Source organism: Leucopleurus acutus, assembly GCF_964270905.1.
Source record: "Leucopleurus acutus genome assembly, chromosome: 13".
Lineage (NCBI taxonomy): Eukaryota > Metazoa > Chordata > Mammalia > Artiodactyla > Delphinidae > Leucopleurus > Leucopleurus acutus.
In genome coordinates this window covers 24,288,030-24,315,356 of record NC_139155.1, presented here as the reverse complement: position 1 = coordinate 24,315,356, position 27,327 = coordinate 24,288,030, and the positions used below count along the sequence as shown (strand labels likewise).

Below are 27,327 nucleotides of genomic sequence, written 5' to 3'. Positions count from 1 at the left end.
TGGACCATCAAGGCCACGGCCCAGGGTTTGCACTTCACCCGGGGAGGCTGTACTCTGACTTGTGCAAGGCAAGAGAGGGTGGTTATAAAACCGTATCTATGCAGCTACGGAAATGAAAAAGAAGAAAGGATTTATTCCTCATTACGTGAAGGCTGCATTTAAGGGAATATGGTCCATTACACCTCTTTTTACCATCATTTATTCACACTCTAACACTGTATTATTTTTTTAAATCTCAGCCCGAGGTCATTTTAATGCAACAGACCACCAACCACAGGGCAGAGGAAAGTGGGGCTGTATGCACATCTGTCCACTTCATTCTCAAGACAAGTGCACAAAATTCCTGCAGGGCCAAGGGGTCTTACAGAGATTTCTGTGCATTTGAACAGCACAGTTTAGGAGAAGAAAAGAGGGAAGGAGGGGAGGCAGGTCTGAATATTCACTAGAAGTCGCTGGCTAGTCCTTCATTTATTTGATGTTTCCATCCGTTCAACCAGGGTTATCTGTGGAACTATAAATGTCAAGCTTCAGGGCTCACAGCCCATCCACCCACAAGGCAGAAGACAGCCTCATGCCTGAGCACGAGAGCTTATCAAAGGCTCTTCACTTCACTCCAAGATGCTCTCAGAGGGCACACGCAGGTAAGAATGCAAGAAATGGATCCAATCGGGTAGTTTTCAACAGCTCCAGCCAGGGGCCCAAGGAGCCTGCACCTTGCTGAAACACGGAGTAAGGAAAAGTCATTTTTCTCCTCAATGCACTCCTGTAAGTGGGGGAATGGGGAGGAAGATTTCTTTCCTATTACCTGAAAGTTACATTTGGGATAAAATAGTCCAAATACAGCCAGATGGATCTTACCAGCATTCGTTCATTTTCTATAAAACTGACCCTAAGAAAAAAGTTTTCAACTCCCGCAGGTTGGCCCTGAGAAGTCCAGCTGGGCCTGTGGAAGGAGCGGGGAGGATGGCAGTGGCCCTTAACGTGGCCTGCCTTCCTGGTCCCTTGGGACTGTAAGCCAGCACGAGAGCCCCAAGCTGCCAGCTCAGGGCAGTGCCCATCAAACAAGGCTTGTAACATTTGCTCCTTGTCCGAGGAGTTTACGACTTCACTGGGGAGAATCAGACCTGCGAGCACGGAACAGCTAGAGGACAGCACAAAGCCAGCCTAATGTGTACCATCTCAGGCTTCCTCCTTTGGGACCCCATTTAACACGACTTCCCTGAGCAGCTTCTGACCCACCACAGCTGCGCTTCGCCTCAGCACAGCCTTCTCACTCCGTACTGTAACTGCAAGCGAAGCAAGGGCAGGACGCACATCTGGTTCAACGCTACATCCCCAGGGCCTAATTGGCCTGCATGAGGCTTAATGAATGAACGGAAGAGCCAGTGCTAAACTGCATGGCACAGGCACTGAGTGCTGCCAGACTCCATATGCAAGTAAAGCGGACAGTGAGGAGGGCAGACCAAGGTTTGAACCACCTGATGTATTTTACCTACTGGGAGCATAGGCTGGAGTGGGCAGAGCTGGATCTGGTGATGGGTCCTTAAGATGGTGAGGATTTGGCTCTGGGACAGTAAAGCCTTAGAAGTCTACTTCTCTTACAGTTGCACAACAGCCAACTAACCTCTGTCTAGACACCCAGCTCTGTACACCATCTGCTAGTACTGGACCTACCCACACCTCCCCAAAATACAGATGACAGGCCAGAGACAGGGGAGCTGCACGGCCCCGAGGCGTGCCCTCACCACACGCACCCACCAGCAGGTGGCTTGGAGGACGCAGCGGCAGGACTCAGTCAATATTCCAAGATAGGGCTGCGCACATAGAACGGGGAAGGCTCCAGGCCCGAGGGGCGGGGCTACTACGCTATGGTGTCAGGAACTAAAGCCTGTGTCCTTCTTGCTCTGTCCTGGCTCTCAACTCCACTAGCTCCAAGTCAACAGTCTCCAGGCACCTGAGCAGACAACAATAACAGAAACGGAGGGTGACTGGGACCCGCTGAAAGGCTGTCTTCCTACCTGATGGCAGCAAAAAGCTGACGCATGCCCCGGCACCCCACTCTGGCTGCTCCGCTCTGGCCTCCAGGCTGCAGGGTGGATGTGGGCAAGCTGCCCGCCTGCTTGCAAGGAACTGGAGCACTGCTGCCCAGCTGAGGCTCAGCGGTCCAGTTAAACTCTTTAAGTTCCTCTCTCACCTTCTGTGGGGCCTCCCAGGATTATCAACATGGCCCTTGAGCCAACCCCACGTTACCCCTGCTTTATCCTCACCCCCTTCCTGCTTTTTCTTTGTCTCAGTCCTTAAATATGACTTAAAACACGTCGACCACAATTAAGTGATGCGCATTAGCTAAACCTCCAGATCCTCGTGGTTGAGACACATTTCTCAGGGCATCTAGAATGAAAACATATTTTTCAAAATACTAATGCCTGTCAATTCACCTGTGCTCTGCAAAACACTGTTCCACCCCCAGCCTCTTATCCTCTCATTTCCTGTGGGCATGAAACTCACAGAGGGGTGGGACTGTGCCCACAGGTGAGGCAGAGCTAAGAACCCGCGACAGAGGTCACCGAGCCGCGCACACCTTCTCCCTCAGAGCCCCCAGATGCGCCACCTGCGGCAGCAGCAGCCCAGCCCCAGGATGGGCACGCAGCCCGTTTACTTACTTAGTGCGAGCTCTTTAAATTCCGGAAGATTGGCAGCCGCGCAGAGCTGGTAGAAGATGTGGTAATTCCTCTCATCATCTGCCTGGAGGAGGAAAACAGTTAAGCAGTGTTAGGGGCAGGGACCCCGAAGACTGTCCCCTCGCCCATTCTAATTCCAGGGTGGCAGAGGCCAAGGCTTTTCCTCCACGCCTCTGCCGCCTTCAATTCCCACCCCCAGGTTTTGCATTCACCGTTACGGGGCCTTCTGCCAACCAGAGGACTTTTACCTCTTGATTTATGCAGAACACAGGGGGTTTCTTTCTCCTCCTCTATCGGGCATCACTGCTACCCCACAAGTGGCGTCTCGGCGGGTCAGCTCTTGTCCAGATAAGCGAGCTGCCTGGCTCATGGTGGGCTGACCATCACTTCCCTGCTGCAGCTGCCTTGCTCCTCTGGGAGGCTTGGAACTAAGTAAAAGCTATGCCCTTGCCCATCGCGTCAGGCTGGGGCGCTCAGGGAAGGGCCACGGCTGAGCAGGACTTCCAGGGGACAATGGGGCCAGACCTGCCTTAAACTGGCGGAGTGGTCGTGGTGGTGGTGGGCGGGACGGGGGCTTCAGGAGGCCTGAGCAAGGGCAGCAAGGAAGAGGAAAGCCCACAGGGAGTCTGGCCAGAGCCGTGGCCAGCACAGCAGGCCGCTTGCTCTGATGCAGTGAAATGAAGGATGTGGGGTAGCCCAACCAAACCTGGGAGGCGGAGAGAACCGCTCTGGGGGTTGTGAACTGCAACGACCACCACCGAAGGCCAGGGTGGAGGAGGAAGAGGGTCACCAAGAGGCCAAAGAGTAGTTGGGAAGGAGGGAACAAAAGGCGAGCAAAGAAGAACTGAGCCACATGAGAAGCGAGAACGCCATTTATTTGAAAAGGAAATGAAGTAAGTGGTCAAGTAGGTTTTTTGTTTTTTTTAATATAACTTACCAAATAAGATTCCTGGTGAAAGTTGAAACCCACAGACCCTACATGACATTCCCCTGATCACAAGACTCCGAAGTCCACAAAGAACACAACAGTCTTATTCTTCACTGTATCTCTGGTGACTAGCACAGGGCTAGCACATAACAAACAATATATGTTTGTTGACTGAATCTAAAATCAATGCCCTGGGACTTCCCTGGTGATCCAGTGGTTAAGAATCCACCTTTTAATGCAGGGGACGTGGGTTCACTCCCTAGTCAGGGAGTGAACTAAGATCCCACATGCCTCGGGGCAACTAAGACCACACACCTCAACTACTGAACCCGCAGGCCACAACTAGAGAAGCCTACGTGCCGCGACAAAGACCCAGCGCAGCCAATAAATAAATTAATAAATAGATAGATAAATATTGTGCTTGCATGGTATATGCATGGTATTTATTTATTTAAAAATTAAAAAAATAAAAAAATAAAAACAATGCTCACTGAAACATATCAATACTGAGTAAAAATTTTTCAGGTCTGATGCCTATAAATGAATACTTCTTAATGGAAAAAAAAAGAAAACCAAAAGAACAAGTCTATCCAAATCCAGGTTCAAACAATGAGATGTTCTTTGGGCACAGGGAGCAGAACATGGAGCGAGTAAAAATCCATGGGAAAAAGTACAAGAAGGTCCAGTCACAGGGCTCACCTGAAAGACCACTCTGGACTTCTCCAAAAGGTAGGTCCTCATGTTGGCCCCAATGATGCGGTACCTCTTGTCAAAGCCAATCTGAATGTACTTTCCGAAACGGCTACTGTTGTCATTGCGAGTGGTTTTAGCATTCCCAATGGCCTGTGCAGAAAAAACAAACAAAAAGTGTGCACAACATGGCGGGTTTTCTTAAATTTCAGGACTGTATGCTCATGGCGGCACCTCTATTCCCGCCCTCTTCCTTCCTTCTAGAACCTCTCTACTATTAGGATGACAATGGGTCGAGCTAAAAGAAAACAAAACAACTTCATTTTCCTGCTTCCCTTACTCCTAACGATGGCCAATGAGAGTGATGAGTTGACTGATGGTCCCTCTAAAGGGGACTAAACAGCTGAAAGGTGCACCCCATTGACCTTCCTCTCTTCTTCCTTTTCCTACCTGGAATGTGCATGTGATGGCTACAGCTGCAGCAGTCACCTTGGGACCATGAGGGGAAGGTCTAGAGAATCACAGAAACCACTGCTCTGACATCCTCGAGCCACTAAATCAATGCCAGCACCCAAGAGCTCTAGACTTTCTGTGAGAAAAATGAATCTTCTGGGGCTTAATCCACTTTGATCAGGTCTCCACTGATCAAATATCAAATGTCATTCCCAACTGTTAAATGGTACTTCCTAGAAAGAGACCAAATGTCAAACGCCCCCCTCCCCCCCAACACACACATCATCACTAGGACATATCAGGAAGCCATCAACCTCTTGGTATTATTTCTTACAAGGCAGCAGGGACACAGTTCAAAACACGAGACAATAATCTAAAAGACAAGTGGCTAAATGACTGGTCTCACTGTGTGATTATTCACTTTCTATAAAACATCACATTGCTGATGGGTTGGTAATGAACATACTAATACTGAAACCCCTTTCACAGGTTTACTTTTTAGGTGGTTACAACACTTGAAAAATATCTACTGTAACTTTTCAGCTGTCCAGGAAATTTGAGGCACAAAGAGGCTAAAAGCAGATCACGATTTCGGAGGCCCTGAGGGACCCAGCCCAGCCTGGCTTCTCATCACTCTTGCCCTCTGTCTCCAGCCTCTTATGATCCTGAACTTGCTTTTCTTTCTCAAAAGACCTGTGTTCTCTCTGCCTCCTCCCCCACCCCCCAAGTTTCACAGACATGGTTCCCTCAGCTGGGAACACTCTCTGCCCATGCTCCCTCCACCTCTTCTTTCTGGTCTCAGCTCAAATGTGGCTTCTTCAGGAAGGCCTACCCTGGCCTCATAAGCGAGGGGACCTCCCTCGCCACGTGCTCTCCCAGGCCTCACTTTGCACGTCCCCTTGTTTCCCTAACCCCCATCTCCACGAGACACCACCCTGGCTCCGTGAGAGCGGGGTCCGCATGTGTGCTTCCCCATGGGACCTCCCGCACTCACCCCAGTGCCTAGCACACAGCAGGTATTCAAAACATCTGAGTGAATGGAAGCATAGATGAACTTGGGTTTTGGTTTTCTTTCCTGTGAAATAAGAATTTTAAGTCCTTGTCCTCGAACGTCACTTGCCTCTTTAGGTCCCTAAAATCTCCTGTTAGGGTCATGAATACATATTTTTTCTTTTAGGGTTTAAAGTGTATACAGCAACCTATACATCACATATACAGCGTGTACCTCTGCAGGAAAGTGGGGAAAGTGTAACCCCAGTACACTGCGTTGCTCTGAAGGGAACCATGGAGCATGGAACATGCCCCTAAGGTCGGGGCGAGGCTGGAGCCTGGCCAAGCTGAAACGACCGTCAAGAGGTGACTAATCCGAGGAGTTTATGTCATCACTCATGTCCCTCAGCATCCACCAACCTCATCGTCTCAGCAGAGGCTGCACCGCACCCACTTCCAAGGGGGCCCTGATCCTTCAAGGCACCACGTGACAAGCCACTGTCAGACTTCAGGGAGCCTATCCTGTTTGAAAAGTGGCAAGGAGGGCTGTATTCCCTAAAATGCAGGTAAAAATGATGGTTTCCCAGGCCTCCATCACAAGCTAGGTCCTGGGCTGGGATCCCGTTAGTCTCCCTGAATCCAGACAAGAATCCCAGGGGAGAGGCATTATCAAGTTTCCTCATACCTATGGGGAAACTTAGGCTCAGAAAGGGTAAGCAGTGTGCCCAGGGTCACTCGGCTGGGAAGCGCCAACACCAAGGTATAAATTCAGATACAACTGAGTCCGGAGTCTGTGTTCATTCCCCTTGGTTTCGCAGTCCTTTTCCAGCTCTCCAAACTACTCACCACCAGACAGGAGCTGCCACCCATGTGGGTAACTTCTTACATCTCAAAGAGCCAGGTCAAGTCAAAGGATAAAGACAAAGACATGAATCCTCGCTTTTACCTTTTCATAAGAAAGGGGAGAAAAGCCTTTCAGAGGATGGCAGGGAACCAACTCATTACTCTGACAACCAGTAGATAAGGAATCAGACATCCATCCTAACCTCCCTGTGTAAACTCTATCAGCGTAACTAGCTGGCCAGGAGAAGTTTCTCTTCCTAAACTTATTCCAGCTGATAAATGCAAGAGGAAAAATAGAATGAGAACGTCCCCATTTTATAACTCCTGATGAATTAATAGATCTAGGCATTAGCAACGGCTGCTGACGTCACCAAAAGACACCTAAATATTCTGTGCGTCTTGACGGGAATACATACCACCACCAATAAAGGGTTCTTGGATTTTAAGAACAAACAAGCAAACAAACAAACCTAAATCTAATCAAGCCTCTGAATTTTACTACCCTTTCAAAGGATGTACAGAGGCCAAAGGAACACGTTAACAACATCAGGACGGTGCAACCAGCAAAGGCCAGTTTGCGTAAAATTCTAAAGGATTATCTAGTTTCAAACAAAAAATCTCGATTCCAAAAGTTCAAATTCTGTCATTTCTAAAATGGCAACAAGAACCGTTACCATATCTGAGATCACTCCTTGTGGTAGCTTAGGGGAAGCTTGTCAACATTCTAAAGATCACTGCCAAAAGGTCTACCCTCTTTACCTCACTAGGCTGCTTTAAGAAGTGATATAATGGATCTACAAGTACTTTGAAAGTATATAATGGTACCCACAAAGGGAAGGGGTTGCTTGTATATTACTACTAAACCCATAAACTCCACTCTGGGCATGAAGAACTTCCAACTTCTACACGTGTGTGAAGGACCTGCACGTTGTTCTTTATCTTTTAAACCCTTGCTACGTTTTTTGTTGTTGTTGCTTATTGACTTAGAAAACATTTTGACGCATGAGGAAAACAAATCCAGTTGTTATAGATGATAAAAACCAAGGCTTTGACTCTGAGTCCACAGTCCAACAAAAGACACAGTTATGATACAAATAGTTAAAATTTGGAAAATGAAAAAATGATGTATGCAGGGAATGCATGGAACAAACTCACATGACCAATAAACATAAGATACCCAAGCTCAGTGGAAATCAGAGAAATGTAGACAAAAATGACAGTCCAGAGTGGCAATAACTTTGATACTATGAAATAATGATGAGGATGTGAGGAAAAAGGAACTCTCATACACTGCTGTGATGCAAATGTAAACTGCAACAGCCATCCTTAAGAAGAATTTGGCATATCTAGTAAAATTGAACATATATGGACCTAACAATCCAGCAACTGTACTTCTAGGTATTACGTAGAGAAACTCACACAAGTGTACAAGTAGGTGTGCAAAAGAATGTTTAATGCAGGCTGTATTTAATAATAAAAAATACAATCTAAATGCCTACCAGTAGGAGGAAGAGATAAATAAAATGTGGAATATTCATAAATGGGATGCTAAAAAGCTGTTAAACTAAACTAGAGCATGATGCATGGATAAATAAAAAAACAATCAGTGAAAAGCAAGTTGCAAAGTGGTTAACAGAATATGATACCATTTGTATGTGATATAAAAGAACTACCTTTTTTCTGGTTTATACATGTACAAATAGGTAGTAAAGTAAAAATGGACGAGAACAAATCATTTCAATATGATTGGGATTATACAGGACCGAGATGCATATCAACCAGTGTAGAAACAGAGAAGGGAGAAATTCGCCAATGCTGGCAGAACAGGAAACGCTTTAAGAAGTGTAAGATGAAGTGGATCTTAAAGGGTGAGTAGAATTTTACCAGCGGGGAAGGAAAAGGAATTTTATTTATAAATATAGTGTAGGCAAAGGGACAGGGGTATGTGAGAGCCCCAACAAGTGAGGAATGGCTAGAGTGTGTTGAAACATGAGAGAAAACAAGAGGAGAAGGTAAGGTATGTTGGGGGCAGATTCTTGTATGAATAGGTTAATAGTTGTAGGCCTACTTGCTTCTTCAGCTTAAAAAAAAAAAGTCAAACCCCGAAAATTACATAGTAACTGGTCTTAGCTTCTGTCAATTTTGCTCACTGTACCCCTAGCCCCCTTTCTTTCTCCCAGGTTGAGGGGAGTCTCTGGGGCTCCTAGAGTTGTATGCCTGCACACTCCAGTCAGCCCAAGAAGCCATGTGACCCCTCTGGGCTGGGCCTGGGTTCTGTCCCTGCTCTATCAGTCTCTTGACTAGCAATACCTTTTTAATCAGTGCAGACTTGTGAACAAATCACTCCCAGGATGCTGACAAGCTCTTAAACAGAATGGGGCCAGAGAGCTCTGGCGCTGACAATAAATCACCCCAATCCACCCCAGCCAACCCCAATCCACCCTCAAGTCACCTTCAATTCACACAACTGCCACTTAGCGCAGCCCACTGGGAATTCCGCCTCCTCAGACGGCCCTCAACTCTCCGACTCCCTAGGAGGCATCTGCAGCTGCTGGCCTGGAGAAATAATGAGGTGATGACGTGACCATAACTGACTGCTTCGCTGGGAGGTGCCAACCTTCCCCGGGACAGGACTGGAGTCATCAGTAATCAGCTGTGCCCTGATTAAAACATGACTTGCACTGGTTGTAACCCTCTGAGGAGCCACAAAGCTGACTGGGCTTCCTGACACAAGGGCCCAAGTAAGACTCTGAACTTGTGAAAAGTTGGGTTTTGGCAGAGCAGAAGCTGCTCTTTCTCTGCTTGGCAACACTCTAATTCCACCTAGAATTCTTCCTGGCAATAATTCTTCCTTCCCATGTTCACGTCCAACATTTCTCTCAAATGTAACACTCAATAACAGCTCAAGGGATAGTCTCTACGATAACAAAACTCTGTATTTGACAGAATGAGCCCTCTGGACTTACCCACATAATTTCCAAAGTACCAATTTGCACAACTTTAGAAATTTAATGTTTTAAGCTCAAACCACTGCAACATGTGTTTACATGACATCATGCAAGAACAGGCTGGTTCATGTACACACTCCTCCTTCTCTAGGGGTGTGTCTGTTGCTCTCACATTTCTTCCATGCCTCCCCAGCAGTCCACCAGCCTACTCAAGCTATAACAGATACTGAAAACATTAGATCATTTCAGATCATGGTCATTTAAAAAACATTCCCAAAGCAGTGACCCAAACAGGTGTCCGCCAATGTTCACAGCAGCATTACTCACACTGGCCAAAAGGTGGACACAACCCAACTCTCAGCGCAGGAATGGATAAACAAAATGTGGTGCATACAAGCAACAAAATGTTATGCAGCCATTAAAAAACACACACAGTACTGATGCATGCTACAACACGGATGAACCTTGGAAACATTATGCTAAGCGAAATCAGCCTGACACAAGAGGACTGATGTCATATGATTCCACTTGTATGAGAGACACCAAAGAGGCAAATTCACAGGGACAGAAATTAGGACAGAGGTTACCAGAGGCTGAGTAGAGGGGAGAATAGGACGTCACTGCTGAATGGGTACAGAGTTTCTGTTTGGATGATTAAAAAAAAATTCTGGAAATGGACGGTGGTGATGGTTGCACAACATTGTGAACGTACTTAATACCACTCAACGGCACACTTAAAGTGGTTAAGGTGATAAATTTTATATTACGTATGTTTTATTACAACAAAACAACAAAATTAAAAAAAATCATTCCCCCCTGTGTCTTGTACCTGCTTAATGTGGTGATCTGTCTTCACTAAATTCCTATCTTGTCTAACAAGAACTGTGTTCAGTCACCAGAGATCAAACAGGTTTCTTCCCTTCCCTGTTTTGTCCAGAATAAGTACGTACTTTACCTCCAAAAGAAGAGGCGCTCTGTGTCTTTGCAATTTTGCTACCTAAAAGATGAACTGAATTTTGAAACTCAGAGGCAAAGGAAAAGCTGAAATCCTGGTCTCACTCCCACCTAAGGTGAAACGTGATGCTAATCGCAGAGTGCTGTCTTAGCTGCCTCCATTTAAGTGCAGTAGACGGCCCAAGGGGGGTGTGGACTCAAGTCCATGATCGTCTCCTGAATCCAGGCCATGGCCAGGCCGCCACCTTGGGGCTTAGAATAAATGCTATGAGCAAAGAGGCTACCAACTAAATGTCTGACAAAAGGAAGTTAAATTACGGTAAAACCATCTATTAATGTATGTTTGCAGCCAATAAGTTTGTAAAAAGCTTAATGATACGAGGACAAGGCATATACTATAATCTTCAGTGAAAAAGCTGGAAGGAAATATACCAAAATACGGAACAATTATTAGCAGGCTGTAGGATCATGGGGGATTATTCCCTTTTCTTCCATATTTTCCAGTGACTCCTTCCTATTTTTTAAAATATTTATTCAACAAATGGTTCTCAAACAGGTGTGGGACCCAGATCCGCAGCATCAGGATCACCTAGGAACTTGTGAGAAATGCAGATTCTCAGGCCCTTCTGAATCAGAAACTCTGGGGGTGGTGCCCAGCTATCTGCTTTAACAGGGCCTCCAGGTGATTCTGATGCACAGTCAAGTTTAAGAACAACTGTAAACTAATAAAAGTGCTTTCTTGTTTGTTTTTATCTGTTTGGTAAAAATGCCTTCAACTGCATTGACCACTTCCCAATTCATATAAGAACAGATACCAAAGCTTGCTTTTGTCTAATTCTTAGTGAACACAGTGTGTCTGATTACTCAGCAGAGAGTAAAACCTCTCCGGATAATGCAACCCTGTAGGCAGGAGAGTTTGCCTGGATAATCAACGAGCTCCCATGAACTGACACTCAATTTACTCCTGCACTTGGTAAAGGAAGAGGGAGAGAGAGGGGACCTGGGAAGGTCCAGGCAGGTTCTTGTTCCCCCAGCCCCAAAATGATCTGAAGGACCAACCACACCGGTGCTTTGTGTCTTACTCGGCGGGGCTCACGGCTGTGCAGAGAAACCTGATGCTGTTCTGGCAGCTTTGGGCCTCAACTGAATTTCTTCTTCCTAAAACAAGGGGGCTGTTCGGGGCTGGCAGAAGGGCCAACTCCTACCGGACTGCAGCCCAGACAATAGAGCCTCAGCTTCAAAAGCAGGAAATCAAAGCTGGCCCAGGGACTGTGCAGCCATTTAGCTTGGCTCCATGAGAATGAAGCGTTTACAAGGAACGGAAGAAAAAGAGAGATGGAGTTCTGACCCTATAACATGGTTTACTATAGCTAGACCCAAGGTTTTGGAAATATCTCTGGCCCTGCACTTGCATCGGCCGCTCTGGGGCCACCCAGCCGGGAGGTCGGGGTGGTGAAGAGACAGGCAAGACCTGTCCATGCCAACAAAGGTAACATTTTCTGAGGATCTTCAACAGATTCTGTGTCGTCACATAGCTTTGGACTCTATCTCCCCCCAAAAGAGTCACATAGCTTTGGACTCCATCTCCCCGCAAAAGATAAAACGTCCAAATATCTTTTGGGAAAAAGGGGAATCTTTTATCTAGGCCTCCTCACCGCCATGAAGACGGCCCTCCTGACTCAGCGGACCTTCATAGCATCAAATGGTTTTGGTGGGACACTGATTTGCTGACACAGGATGGCAGCAGTGGGGAGGAACACAGCAGAGACGGCGGTAGATGGGGGAGGACTGTCACAACAGTATTCAGCAGAGTCAAGGAACAAGGAAAACATGAAGAGGCCGCTGTATCCAATACTGGGGACCTGGGCTACCAGGTCAGAATATTCCCAGATCTGTGGTTTTAGGGGCACCTTTGAAATTCTTCCCTCAGCAGTGGACAATGGGTTCTCGGGGAGAGGCATGAACGCTGACTGTGTGAGTGGCTTCCAAGAACTCTGTGATCGGCCACGCGAGGCTGGACGCTCAAGCAGTCTTAGTGCCAGCAGAAGGGACTCCAGACAAGAAGGCCAAGGACATTTGGATGGCTTTACCTCCATGATGGGACTGGACGCCAGGACCTTCTCTTCGATGTTGGTGTCACTGGCCGAGCCACTAACCGTGGCGAAATAGCGCATGGCGTACTTGGCCGACACGGTCTTGCCGGCTCCAGACTCCCCGCTGACTATGATGGACTGGTTCTTCTCATCTCTGCAAAGGAAAAAGCCTTGGTCAGTCGCTGGCCGTGGAAGGGCATGGTCGCCTTCCAATGACACTGTCGCCTTCCAGGGACACTGTTGACAAGGGCCCGAACCCAATCAGGAGCACCCCTCCCTCGTTTAGGAGTAAACGTGAGGGGCAGCCTAAAAACAGCCCGCCTTCCTTCACACGCTTGCTTGCTCAAGACCTGAAAGCGGGAGAAAGAGGCTCTGAGAAGGGCTTACAGATCCTATTTTATGACCTGAGGGAATGGGGATGGAGCCGTCGGTCACTCTCCCAAGTTCTCTCTGGAGGCAGTACCCCATAGACCACTCCCTCCCAAAGACATCCCCTGAGAACTTACAGAAATATACACTTTCAGTTACATAATCTCGCCTTTCTGCTACATGCCCATCTTGTGCCACTTTCTTCAAGAGCAAGGTTCTTTTCTTCTCCTCTTGTATTTGAGCTAGCATGCCAGCAGACACAGTTCTGAACATTTTTGTTCATGTAGATCTACCACAAAGGGCATGCTACTAGCCACCAGGCTAATCTTGCCTCAAGTTTCCCAGAAATTGGATAAAACAGCTATGGACTGCAATAAGAGGGAGTTCAATCAGACTACATGGGAGGCAGAGAGCAGATACTCTCCATCAGATAAAATGTATCTGTATGTATCCCTTTGAGACAGATATGAGACAGACAAGTAATGGAAAACGCAGCCTATCTGGTCTCCAAGGAACATGGATGTTCAAGCAGGGAGTAAGAACAAACATCTGTGCCACGAGTTTGGGAAACAAATTGCTTGTAAGAGCTGTACTCAGCCATCTACCTCCAGCCCACAAATCAACTGCCAGGAGGAGGGCAGGCACTTTGCTTTCAATCTGCAGTACCTTTAACAGTGCCTGGCATACAGAATACACCCGAGATAAAATATTATGTTGGAGGAGAAGCCAACTTAGGGATCAACCAGCCCTCTTCCTTTCCAGGTGAAGAAACCGAGGAGTGTGAAGTCAGATTTAGAACACAGGTCTCCTGGCACCAGCCCAGTACTCCTAACACCAGCTCCTGTGGCTTCCTGGGCAGGGCTGGCTACAGAAAGAACGGCCTGCCCCACCTTGGTAATTATCAGCACAGGTAGATTGTACCTGATCAGCACAGGTGAATGAATGCTGGCCCTGCTTCCGGGCCAGCAGCTGAGAAGCTGAAAAAGTGGTGTGATGACACTGATGTTAACTAGAGGTGAACTAGAAAGAGAGACAAAAACCGGCTTGAAAGGGGGGCCCCAGGGGAGAGTCAGGTGTGGTAGCCGGGCTGAAGAAACCTTAACCTTCAGCTGCTCTTCAAGGTCAGCGAAGAGCTGAGCAGTCTCCGCTCACACACCATCACTAAGTGGGGAGGGACCTGAGTGAACACAGATGGCGAGTAGATGCTATTGAGAAGATGAAGCTGAAAAAACCTCATCTTTCAAACTGGCTATACAACCAATTACCTGAAAAGCTACCTAGAATCTCACCTAGTATCTGGAGGATGGAACAAGAAGTGGCTTCCGGAGAGCCCTTGTAGTTCCAGGATACCACTGTCATGAGAGTGTGTTTCTCCTCTCCTTGGTTCTGTGAAAACTTCATACTGAAAGGTGGGCTCTAAAGAAGCCTGTAGATGCTCACAGTTCCCATTCTCATCTGTTGTTTAAATTTTACATGACATCCACTGGACCCTGGGGACCAGGACAGGTGTCACCCCTCCTCTTCTCAACACCATCAAAATCAACTCCTTAGAGAACTGCTCAGAAGCACAACCATCCCAAGGGACTAGGCGTCTAACAAGCTGGGCTTTAGACCTATGAAAGAGACCCAAGTTTGATGCCACCTTTAAAACTATCTGAATCTGCAACAAGGAGAACTAAATTGCAGGAGCCATACCCAAAAGTTTGGAGTTTTGCTCAAAGTCTGTATGTTTAACCTAAAAAGGATGAGCACAGGTTGTGTCTAAGACTTAGTCCTCCACAGAGAACCACATCGAATGGGGAGGTATATACTGTCCAAATAACTTAATAAGGATCCCTGGGAGCAATATGTGGATGCCAGGAGAGAATTAATCAGATTGGTGGGGGGCTGGGGGTCGTGAGTGCTGCCAGGCTCCCTGTGGCAACACAGCACACAGAGGGAACTGAACTGCAGAGACCCAGATAACATACTACATCTGGCACTAAAAAGGTGGCAGGCTTCCCTGGTGGCGCAGTGGTTGAGAGTCCACCTGCCAATGCAGGGGACGTGGGTTCGTGCCCCGGTCCGGGAAGATCCCACTTGCCGCAAAGCGGCAAAACGGGCTCACATGGCCCGTGAGCCATGGCCGTTGAGCCTGTGCGTCCGGAGCCTGTGCTCCGCAACGGGAGAGACCACAACAGTGAGAGGCCCGCGTACCGCAAAAGAAAAAAAAAAAAAAAAGGTGGCACAGACCAGTGACACCTGTCACTTTTCACTTGCTGTGTCAAGATGGGCATTGCCCTGCGCATCACTGGGAAATGACTGAAAAGTCACATACTGCTCAGGAAAGAGAATGACCCACACAAGAGGCAGAAAACTTTGAGGGCCAAGCAGGCTATTCCAAGTGTAAGTGGCCAGAAAGGCAAAAAGGCAGGGCTACTTCACGTGACAACAAAGTGTCAGGACCTCACAAAAAGAGGGAATCAAAGGCAGGGAAACAAAAAACTGGCAGGACATGGAAGCTAACTTTGGTGTTTTGATGAAAACGCATATATGTGGCCAAACTATTATCAGAGCTTATAAACATCCCCAAGTGTTTCAAATCTTTACACTCGAGGCTCTTGGGCATGAGGGAGTCTGGGCAATGACCATTAGTGCTAACTCCCAGCTAATTTGGTGGATAGTCAAACTGATGCCGATAAGACTAAAGTTAGGGAAATTCAACTCTTCTTAGACAAGGACCGTTCAACAACTTCCCTTACTGAGACCAACTTAAAATATTTTTTAAAATGGATGATTTTTCTTTAGTTCTACTGCACTTCTGCACACCCTACCTCCTCCCATTCTTAGTCTACTATGTGGCTGGGCGCACATTACATATCTGTACACTATTTGTAACGGGATGATGGGCAACAGCATCCTCAGTCTGTTCTACCCACATTAGCTTTGCTTCCAACTCAACTAGAGAACACGAGACCAGAATACGGGCAGTAAAACCAAACTTGATTTTGAACCTCACGTGCACTGGTTAGCTGTCTGACTTCGAGCAAGGGAGTTGACTTCCTGACCCTCAGATTATCTCAGTCCAGTCTCTTATGACTTTGATCCCTAACCATGCTCATGCTTTTCTAGGTGGTCACCCTGACTTAGGGTCCTAGGTCTCTAATTCATCCTAACATTCCTGCCAGATTAAATGTCTAAAGCACAGCTCTAATCATGCTCTCCCCACTCAAAAAAAGTTAACTACTCATCACTTACCGAATCAAGTCCAAACTCCTTAGTTGAACTCCTCCGCAATGCACATCCCAACGCTAAATCCCTTGACAAGCGTCGGCATATTATGGTGCTAAGAACAGAACACCAGGCTTTTGGTCTAAGGCTCTTGTCTGAGTCCTGGTTCAGCCATCAGCAGGCTCTTTGTAAGCCTTAACCGCATGACAGAGGATACCCCCATCTTACAGATTTGCTGCAAGATTATATGAAATGATCTCTACGCTTCGTATAAGATGAGGGTATTACAGTCCAGACAAAATGCGCTACACGCCAGTCTCTGAAACTGCACACTTTCCCGGCACTGCCATCTATGGTTTTCCCCCACCTGAAATCGCCTTCAACATACACCCTGCTGCTGAAGTCCAACCTGTCTCCGGCAGCCCGGCAGGCCATGATTTCTCTGCCTTCTAAAGTCTCACGTCATCTGCTTTGTGCCACTTGTGAGGCATTGTCACCTCTCATCCCATATTGATGTCAGGCCCTGTGTGGTCACTTTACTTGCTGTGTGACCTTGGGTCACTTCTTTTCTCTGGGCCTCTGTCTTTGCATCTTGTAAAGTACAAGGTTGTGACATGGACTCCCCCAGTGATTTAATCTGTCTCTGACATTCGATGACTCTGTGATCAAAATTGTAACAGAAGTGTGGGTGGGGAAAAGCTCTCAGTTTCAAACTTCCATTACTTAGGGCTGGTCGTGGGGGAGACATTTATGAGTGTGGAATTCTACCCAGTGTCCTTCAGAAACACAGCCAAGGTATGGCTCCATCCATTCGGCCGAGTTACAGACATGACTTAGCTGACAACTTGGGTCCATGTGCTTTTCAGTCAGTCGTTTTCTCCTGAGCCCAGTGAGGTTCCCTTTACAGGCATTCCTTGGAGATATTGCAGGTTCGTTTCCAGACCACCACAATAAGGCAAATATCCCAATAAAGAGAATATCCCAATAAAGCATCACATGAAGTTTCTGGTTTCCCAGTACATGTAAGTTATGTTTACACTACACCGTAGTCTATTCAGTGCACAATAGCACTAGGTCTAAAAAAAAAACAATGTACATACCTTCATTTAAAAATACTTCATTGCAAAAAAAAGTGCTAACCACCACCTGAGCCTTCGGCCAGCTGTAATCTTTTTGCTTGGGAGGGCGTCCTGCTCCTGACTGATCAGAGTGGTGGTGCTGAAGCTGGGACGGCTGGGACCGTTTCTTAAAACAAGACCACAGTGCAGTTTGCTGCAGCGACTGACTCCTCCTTTCACTTGAACACTTAGAGCCACTGTAGGGTTATTAATTGGCCTAAGTTCAATATTGTGTCTCGGGAAATAGGGAGGCCCGAGGAGAGGGGGAGAGATGCGGGAAGGGCCAGTTGGAGGAACAGGCAGAACACACAAAACATTTATCAATTAACTTCACCCTCTTACGTGGGTGTGGTTCATAGCACCCCAAAATAATTACAATGGTAACATCAAAGATCATTGATCGCAGATCACGGTAACAAATAGAATAATTGTGGAAAAGTTTGAAATACTGCAAGAATTACCAAAATGTGACACAGAGACTTGGAGTGAGTAAAAATGGTGCCAATAGACTTGCTTGACACAGGGTTGCCAGAACCTTCAGTTTGTAAAAAAAAGAAAAAAGGCATTATCTGTGAAGCACAATACAGCAAAGGGCAATAAAACAAGTCTGCCTGTATTTAGAAAAATTAACCCATGGCCATGGCATTTCATGCCATGAAATACCAGCCGTTACTCAGGCCCAGGCTGTCTTCAGGAAGGCAGCACCACCCTAAGCAGGAAAAGCCCCTTGAAGGCCTCTGAGTCAGGCAAGAGCACAGGATTCCCGGCCAGGTACCAGCCACTCTCCAGCTTCCAACACGTGCACCACAGACTTTCCCTGGTTCACACTGGAATCCCTGTCTTTGACATCTGAGAGGCAGGATTTAATCGCTGCTAAGCCACCTGCTCTTCTGGTAAAAGTTTCCCACCAAATCACTGCAGCACTTGAAGCTCCCTGAGCAAGGCCAACCTCTCTCCCCGTCCCCATTTTTGGAGAGTGGAAAAGGAGGCTGTCCAGGCACCTGAGGTCCACACTGCAGAGCACTGATCAGCCAGGGAGACACTGCGGGAACTGCGGGGACACCCCGCTGAAGGGTTGCCTTGTTCAGGTTTCCTGCAGAGAATAACGCATCACCCGTGGCCTCCCCATCAGCAATGTGCACACAGAACCATCAGGAAAGCGCTGCTTCAGCCGATTCTGACTGAGGGAAGCCCTGGCTGTGACAAAGAGGCCAGGCCCTCCACCTGCGGACGGGTGCGGCACCACCATCCTCCCACCTGGAACCCCCTGTTCTAACTGCCACAGTGCGTCCACACATCAGTCACTGAACTGAGAGCTCCCGGAGGGCGGGCACTTGCTTCAACCTTGAACCTGCAGGGCTCCTGGGGCCGAAGCCTCACCGTCACTTCCCGTGCCCCGACCCAGGCCTTCTCTGTGTAAGTGGCACCAGCCTCCACTCACCCACTTCAGCCAGAAACCTGGAGTCACTGTGGATTCCTCCCTTTCCCTCCAGACAGCATGCCCTATTGAATTCACCTCCCAGTACAGACCGCTCTCGTCTCTGGACCTCCTTGTACCAGCCATCATCATCTCTGACAAGCATTGCAATAGCAGCTTTCTAATCCTCACTGTCATCCTGCTGTAAGGCAACCTTTTTTTTTTTTTTTTTTTGCGGTACGCGGGCCTCTCACTGTTGTGGCCTCTCCTGCTGCAGAGCACAGGCTCCGGACACGCAGGCTCAGCAGCCATGGCTCACGGGCCCAGCCGCTCCGCGGTATGTGGGATCTTCCCAGACCAGGGCACGAACCCGTGTCCCCTGCATCGGCAGGCGGACTCTCAACCACTGCGCCACCAGGGAAGCCCTGTAAGGCAACCTTTTCATATGACCTTTTGTCGTGAATATTGGATCAAACCTCTCCCCCTGCTTTAAGCCGTCCAATGGCACCCCTCTGCCTCCAAGATCCCAGCTCTGGGATCATGTTCAATATCCTCCGTGAACCAGCACCTCTCTTTCCAGCTTTATCACGCGCCACTCTTCTCTTTGTTCATGACGCTCAAGCCACACAGGGCTTGTTTCTTTATTCCTTCCTACTTTACAGCTGTCTGAAGCTATTCCAGTTCAAACTTATTTTCCCTTCTTTGACCTCACAACTCTTAATGCCTGGTACTCAATCATACTCTGATGGCGGCTCACGCCTCACTACTTTTCATTGTAATTAATGACCACCACCTACTCACATCATGCTCGAATGGTGTACAAAACTCTTGGCCATGTTATCTCTTGCTTAGGACTCACGAGACTATTGGTGCCAGACTTCTCATTTTAAAGAGGATAAAACTGAAGTTTGGAAAGGCTGAGTGATCTTCCCAGAGTTCTCAGCTAGTAAGACACCAAGTGCAAATTTGAACACAGGCTTCCTTACCCCTGTACAATTTCCCACTGGGTTATGCTGTGACATCTCTGTATCACCACTATAGCCCCTTCATGTATAATCAAGAATCCATTAGTGAATTCCCCTAACAAATCTAGCCTCGGTTAAGACATTAGACATGAAGCAGGTGTCCTCAGTGCTGGCTGGCGTAGCATCACCTCCTCAGCTCAAACATCACTTCTTCAGAAGCCCTCCCCGGCCACCCTACTTTCATAGCATTCAGCATACAATTTACTAATACTTTACTGATCTACTTAGTAGTCCTTCTACCGTTGTCTTCCCCACTAGATGGTAAGTTCCATGATGGCCAATCTCAGATGCAGGGCTTGGATGGGCAGGCCAGCACCTGGATTGTGTCAAGAAAAGAGCCCTCGTAAGGGCTGTCATGTATGGTGGTCTATACGGGCTGAGGCCAGGGTCTGGTGCCCCCTAGAGATGTGCAACTTACCGCCTGCAAACCAAACTTGGTGGTTCCTGCCCTGAGTTCAGTTTCCCCAGCTCGCCCATGGGAAGGGGGCTGACAGCAGGGGCCTCAAGCCTCAGGCAGGTGCGACTCTCTTTCCCTGGATTGGGCACTCCCTGAGAGAGGTGAAGAGGTGGGAACAAAACCCGGACACACAGTGGAGGTGCGAAACAGGAGGGAGGGAAAGCCTGGCTCAGATGCAGTAGGAAGGATGCCCTGTCTCTGAACACATCATTAAGTCCCTCCATCGTTTCTTCCTCCAGTAACAAATCATCTGAAAATTTAGGTGCGTCAGTAGAATATATTCTATTCACTAATGGGATAATCAATCTACTGTCTCTTGCCTGTCTATATCTGTCTAGTCTCTAATGATATTTTCAACACCATCATCACAATGCAGGCCATCTACTATGGTTAAAAAAGAAAAAGAACTGCACCAGAGAATGGGGATACAAAGAATTTTTAATCAAGAATTTCTGGTGAACAAAGATATTTGTGTCAGTACCAGGGACAGAGTTAATAACTGGGAGACAGACTAAGAAAACAATGGAAATGAACCTTAGAAGCAATGCCAGCTAAAAAAAAATGACGGTACTGTATACGGTATGACACTCTTAGAAACTCAACAAGAAAAAAGAAACAGGATGCTTAGGGATACAAACACAACTATATTAATACAAAATGATATCAAAACCCCATTAGAATGGGGGAAGTCATGTAACGCCAGGTAGAAGGCAGAATCAGATTGGCGGAAATAAAACTGGGTTCTGTGGGGAGGGAAAAGTAAGATCTGGGGACAGAGATAGGTGAGGATGGAGGTAAAGTTAGGTGAGAAGGATACAGAAAATTACAGTGAGGCAGTTTGGGGCTCAAAACAGAGCCATACAGTTACAGTGAGTCTAAAGTTAAAGATTTCCTCTCAAGGTTGGGGCACTAGGAAGAACACTCCTGCTGTGAGAAGGGGCTGGGCAAGAAAGCTCCAAGCTAGAGAGTCTATGAAGCCTGCCAACAAGAAAGCCTGGCTCAAAGTGGGAAGGAGGACATATGTCCTGGCCAGCTAGAGGGAGGGCACCTATGCGAGGGGTCCTCCAGGCTCACGGCCCAAGCAGGCCCTGGGCTCTAGGTGTGAGGGAGGCAGACAAGCAACCCTGAGCACCTCTGCCATCAGGCACTAACGTCCTACACTGCCACCCTCCCAGGGAGCGTTGTGCGCTCACAGCCCAGAACTCAAGCCATTCAAGAAGGCGGCCATAAATATTCATGGAAAACTGCTTAACTGGTAGTTAACAGTCAGAGTCCTAAGTGTCTACTAAGATGAAATTGAACCTTCTTACAGTGCAGGAGCTAAGTACTTAGTGCATTTCATACCCACGTATCATTTTTCCCCTTCAATATCAATTTCACAGTGGCCTTCCGAGTGTTAAGTTCTGTTTATAAACCTCCTAGGTGTAGTGTGATACAGGTAGTAGCAAAATGAATCCATCTCCTTCCACTTACTCGCTGTTCCCAGGAGAGGCTGTCTCCTCTCAGATGTGAACGCACCACAGAAAGAACCTCTGGGAACTCAGTCAAGCCCACCCCTCACTGGAAGATAAGCAGGGCAGAGTGAGACAAACTGGGTGGGGGGCTCCTGGGTGTGAACGGGGATGTGCCAACTTCTCCGCTTTTAAACGAAAGGGCTGGAAGATGAGCCTTAAGACCTCCTGCTATTCCTGAACTCTGATTCTAGATCCAGGTTATAGCTGAGCTGTGCGATACTCCACATCAACTGCAGCTACCCGCTAATTCTGAAGATATACCTTGAAACTCAGAAATCTGTGGGTTTAGATGAAGGTGAGCAACAGAGGCAAATGTTTCCTGTGATTTTAAACTTTACAGAATTATTTTGTTTAATGTTATCATTAGCTGGGGGTAAACTATGATATACACATATTTGTACCCTACAGAACCAAATAAACGCTTTTCAAGCTCTATTGCATTGGGTGCTGGAAACTATTTTGCAGTGAAGGAACACATTCAAGCAATACTCAGGTAAAAAAGGCTTCTCGTTGGTCAGTAGTCCAGCTAGTTAGTATCTGAAGCCAGGTGCATCTGAGCACCTCAGTCTAAAGCTCATCCTCTTTCTCTACACTGCACTCTCTCTGACAAGCTACCAGTAAGATACAAGGTCTTTTACGATTTCTCGTATAAATACTGCCTCATCCATTCATCTTTTAAATATTAGGGCATCCCTGCAAGTCAATTTCAGACATCTCCTCTCATTTCTCCAGGTTGCCTCTAACGTGATCTCATCTTTCCTCATGACTACAACTGCCACCCAAAAGCTGTCCACACTCAGATATATCTCCGCAACCCAGCTGTCTCCCAAGAGCCAAGCACATCCGCACAACTGCCCTCTGGACAATGATACTCATCCTTTCTCTCCGGGATTCTTCCACAGCATCATAGCTGGTCCCCCTGTGCCTATTTTAGCCCCTACTCAATCCATTCTCCTCATTGCCATTGGAAAGATACTTCCAAAACACTCATTTGACTGTATGTACGTCCCGCTAAGCACCCTCTCATGAGACACTGTGGCCTGTGGGATGCCTTCAGCGTCTTCAGCATTCCAGGCCCTTGGTGATCTATTCCAAGAGGCCATTCCAGGCAGAGGTGTCAGGCTGTGCAAAGGGTGGGAAAGCACAAGCAGTGCCCAGGGAAGAGGGTGAAGTTTAGGGCACTAAGACCCCAACAGGCAAGTCACGGCCTCTGGCAACAATCTGACTGCAAAGAACCATCATTTGTTCATCAGCCCTGGCTGTACATTAGAAACACCTGTGGAACTTACGAAACTCCCCCTGCTGGATTCCACAGCAGACCAACTGGACCACAATCTCTGGAGGTGGGGCCCAGATATTTGTTTTTTTTTTTTAATTCCACAAGTGATTCTGATGTTCTGCTACAACATTAGTTCTGCTACAACATTAGTTCTGCTAGGGTTAAGAACCACCGCTCAACAGCTTAATTAAATGGGTCACTATATAAATATGTTCAGGTACTCGTTGAAATTCAAATACCTTGTGAATTATTCATGGTTGATATCAGCCTAATACCATGTAACACTGAACGTAAAACAACGATTAGCTACACAGAGGCTCAGGGGCTACACAGTCCTTAATGTGTGAATTTATTAACCATTTTTCCTGGCTGCAAACGATAGGAGCCTTTACATTTAAGTCTACGCTCCAGCTAATGGCTTATGATAAATCACCTAGAAATCAAAGCAGAGTCTCCTCATTAATTGGATTTACATTGTTGATACCCACATAGCTGAAATAATAGTGGAGACTGGTTAGAAGCACGCAGAGGCACACACACTACAAGGAGTGTGCTGCTGCCTGCTAATGCCTATAGCTGGGGAAAGGAGACAGCTCTGCCCTATCCCTGCTTCAGGTGTTCTTTACCTGGGGCCCACACATTCCCAACAGGCCCATGAACACAATTCAGGGGGACCCGTGAACTTAAATGGAATAAAATATCACATCTTTATTTAGTTTTTACCAAATTTTAACAACTTTAACATTTTCTTCAGTTAAGAATAGAGCCAAAAATTATACAAGTGAATTTATAAAACAGAAACAGACTCACAGACATAGAAGACAAACTTATGGTTACCAAAGGGGAAAGCAGGGGGAGGGATAAATTAGGAGTTTGGGATTAACAGATACACACTACTATATATAAAATAGATAAACAACAAGGTCCTACTGTATGGTACAGGGAACTATATTCAATACCTTGTAATAACCTATAATGGTAAAGAATCTGAAAAAGAAAATTGTATATATATAAAATGGAATCACTTTGCTGTACAGCAGAAACTAACACAACATTGTAAATCAACTATACTTCAATTTAAAAAAATAAAGAAAACAAAAGAATATAGTCAAAAACAGAGAGAACAGGAAGAACCTGTGACTCTGACACCATATTACAGTTGCTGCAGATAGCATTAAATATTTACACTCACCACTACTTCAAAATGATGGTTATTATTAGATCTGCCACTAATGCATTAACCATGCCTTATATTTATCACAAACTCCTAAAATATTTTGATAATTTCAATATAATCAGTCCTTTGTAATTGTACATATATTTGATACATTTAAATATTTTAAATGGAACAAAAATGGTTAAGAACCCCTGAACCTCTTTTCAAAGTGTTCTTCTTTTCTTTTCTTTTCCTGATTGCAAAATCCTGCCTCTTTACACAGCATTAATGACGACTTTCAAGGAAACCATGCTTACATTTCACCAGTCCTGCTGCATTTTCCAAGAGCCAATCAGAAACACCACTAAGTGTGCTGGTAGAGGTGGGAGGCGGATTTCAGAGACCCCCTAGGGTATGGGGCAAGGCTCTCTCCACTGGAAAACACTGTAGCTTAAGCCATAAAGTTGGTATATAAACTTTCAGGCCTTAAAACTGAAGCTTACTAGAAGACTAAGTGGCACTCTCACACTGTCTGCATCTTACTGCCCTTAACAGTCCAACACCGCCCTTTGGGAATGCAAGGATTTTGAGGTGTACTTTCTAATAAGTTCCTGGGTGATGCGGATGCTGCTGGTCTGGGCACCCTGAGAATCATTATCCCTTTGCTGGTTTGAAATTTCATGATTCTCTTATGTGGCCATGAAATTATATAGCACCTGGGCCTGAAGCTGCATCTGCCTTGGTTATTTTGGGGAGCCTACTCCAGTGTGTAAGGAGCTGGCTCAAAAGGTAGTGTTTGTGGGCCCGTCTCCCCGCCTCCAGTTGCCAAAAGGGTCTCACAGGCCTCCGTTCAGAGGCACTCTTCACTGAGTTCAGCTCTCTCTGGACCCTTCCTCTCCTGAATGCAGCCACCCCAGCCTCGTGGCCCAGAAACCGCTTGTCCAACCTTTCAAGTATGAAACGCTCAGCACCGGGTGGGGATGGGAAAGGAGGAGGACAGGTGCTCAGCACTGGGTAGTGTCAGGAACTGCCAAGCCCTAGGGCAGACGGTGGACATACCAGAGTCTGGTGCCGAGAAGGCATTCAATATTTCACGATGAAGGAACAGATACTGTAGGTGGAAAAAGAGAATGCGAAAGACGGTTTGGCTACGGAAAGGTACTGCTAATTGCCGTCATTTGTGTCAGCTATTTAATATTTATGCCCAGATTATCATGTAGCACAATGATTATGAACATCATTAAACATGTTAGACTAATTCTGCTGTAGGCTTTACTCAGCTACAAAAATAAATGCTCCACCTTCACAGTGTTTTCCCTATACAGCTTAAAAAAATTAGACCACTACTGCCAGGCACAAACCCACCGACCTGAGCCACGAGGAAGCTGACTGCCTTAGGAATCTCACTCATGACCCGCTAGCCGTAAACCAGAGCGCCAAAGGCAAGTAAAGTAAGGGGGACCATGCAGGTGTGGGTTTGACTACAGTGCACTGGAGCCTGAGCATCAGTTAAGCAGGGCAGTAAAGCCTTTAAGAAAAGACGTGATAAAGGAACCAGGGAAACTCAGGGCAAAGCAAGTCTCTGCAACTTGCAGATAAAGGCAGTGTAAACTACGGTTCCAAGACATGCTGGATAGGGGGGTTGATACAGCATAGAGAAGTCATGCCTTTCTTGAGGGCAAAGGTCAGCGGGGGGCGGTCAGTGGCACAAGTGGGAAGCTAGCAGGAGAAGTTCCAGGGTCGATATCCATGTTCTGCTAACAGATCTATAAGGGAAGAGCTTTTCCATTCTTCGCCCTTCAACGGGGGCTCTAAGCAGGCAAGGAATATGTGTATAGGATTCTTAGACAATACAGAACTGGAGAATAAAGGGCAGCATTTGCTTTTCTATGTAGTTTTCTTTGACATGAAATGCAGTCTCCTATGACAAAGTAGCCAAGATGTTGAATGTGGAGCACTCCAGTTACCTGTTTCCATAATGAGCTCTAGTTTATAACAGAGCTCTTGGCTGTTGTTTACTTTGCTGTGTCTCCGCCCTCACCATCCTCTTTCTTAGTGTAAACACACCCACGCTCCTTCCACTTCCTGCTTTTAGTCACTTCATAGCATCACCCAAAGAGGGTACAGAGTAGAACGTGAGGGAATATGGCACAGGGAAGGGCTTCACTTGACCGGACCAAAGGTTCTCCTCGGCTGCCTCCATCCCAGGTGGCCCAGGGAGCTGCCCCGGCACCAGGTTTGAGGTGGAATTCCCACCACCTTCTGCACTCTCCAGCCTCACCAGGGACCCCATGTCCAGCGGACCACACTGAGACAGACTGACACACAGGACTGTGAAGAGCGGGAGACTAGGAAAACACAGCAGTCAGTGTACAGCAGCCAAGCCGTGAGAAATCTGAGCCGGGGCTGGGGCTGGGGCCAGCAGGGGAATCAGCCCGACCCCATGAGCTTCACCTCCACCAGCAGAACCAGCACCACAATTACAAGTCGTAAGGAAGCTGCCGTCAGCTCCAAGAAACACAAAACCTTTGTAGGTGCAGTCAAATGGCACTATTCCTGCTCTCCCACATTCAGCCACACTTTCTTTTTACCTCTTTCTCACTGTATTTTTCTTTAGGGGGAATTCTCTCTCAGTCTCCTTCCCCCAGTTTCTTTTCTTTTTAAATGTATTTGTTTATTTATTTATTTTTGGCTGCGTTGGGTCTTTGTTGCCGCGTGTGGGCTTTCTCTAGTTGTGGCGAGCGGGGGCTACTCTTCATTGCAGTGCCCGGGCTTCTCTCGTTGCAGAGCAAGGGCTCTAGGCATGTGGGCTTCAGTAGTTGTGGCACACGGGCTCAGTAGTTGTGGCTCGGGGGCTCTAGAGCACAGGCTCAGTAGTTGTGGTGCACGGGCTTAGGTGCTCCGTGGCATGTGGGATCTTACCGGCCCAGGGATTGAACCCGTGTCCCCTGCATTGGCAGGCGGATTCTTAACCACTGCACCACGAGCGAAGTCCCTCCTTCCCTCAGTTTCATACTCAAATCTTATCTATCCCTCCAGGACTAATGAAAAGGCCATCTTCCAGGAAACCTGCCCTGAAAATCCAGCTGGAAGTAGGTGCTGCTACTTTCCTCTCCCCCCATGGAGGAAACAGAGGCAAAAAAAGCTGCATGACTTGTTGGAAGCCACCCCAGGTTAAGTTGCAGAGCCCCAGCTGGACATC

The 27,327-nt window shown here is 47.1% G+C and overlaps 1 protein-coding gene across 1 annotated transcript in view; it reads right to left on the bottom strand.

Annotated features, from left to right (window-relative positions):
• The window catches only part of MYO5B (myosin VB), a 396,769-nt gene that overhangs the window by 165,759 nt on the left and 203,683 nt on the right, over positions 1–27,327 (bottom strand). Inside the window, exons 5-7 of the mRNA XM_082853383.1 lie at positions 12,578–12,734; positions 4,309–4,452; positions 2,664–2,745 (exon numbers count right to left, since the gene is read on the bottom strand). Of these exons, the coding sequence (XP_082709509.1) occupies positions 2,664–2,745; positions 4,309–4,452; positions 12,578–12,734 (383 nt within the window). The remainder of the gene's footprint in view (positions 1–2,663; positions 2,746–4,308; positions 4,453–12,577; positions 12,735–27,327) is intronic.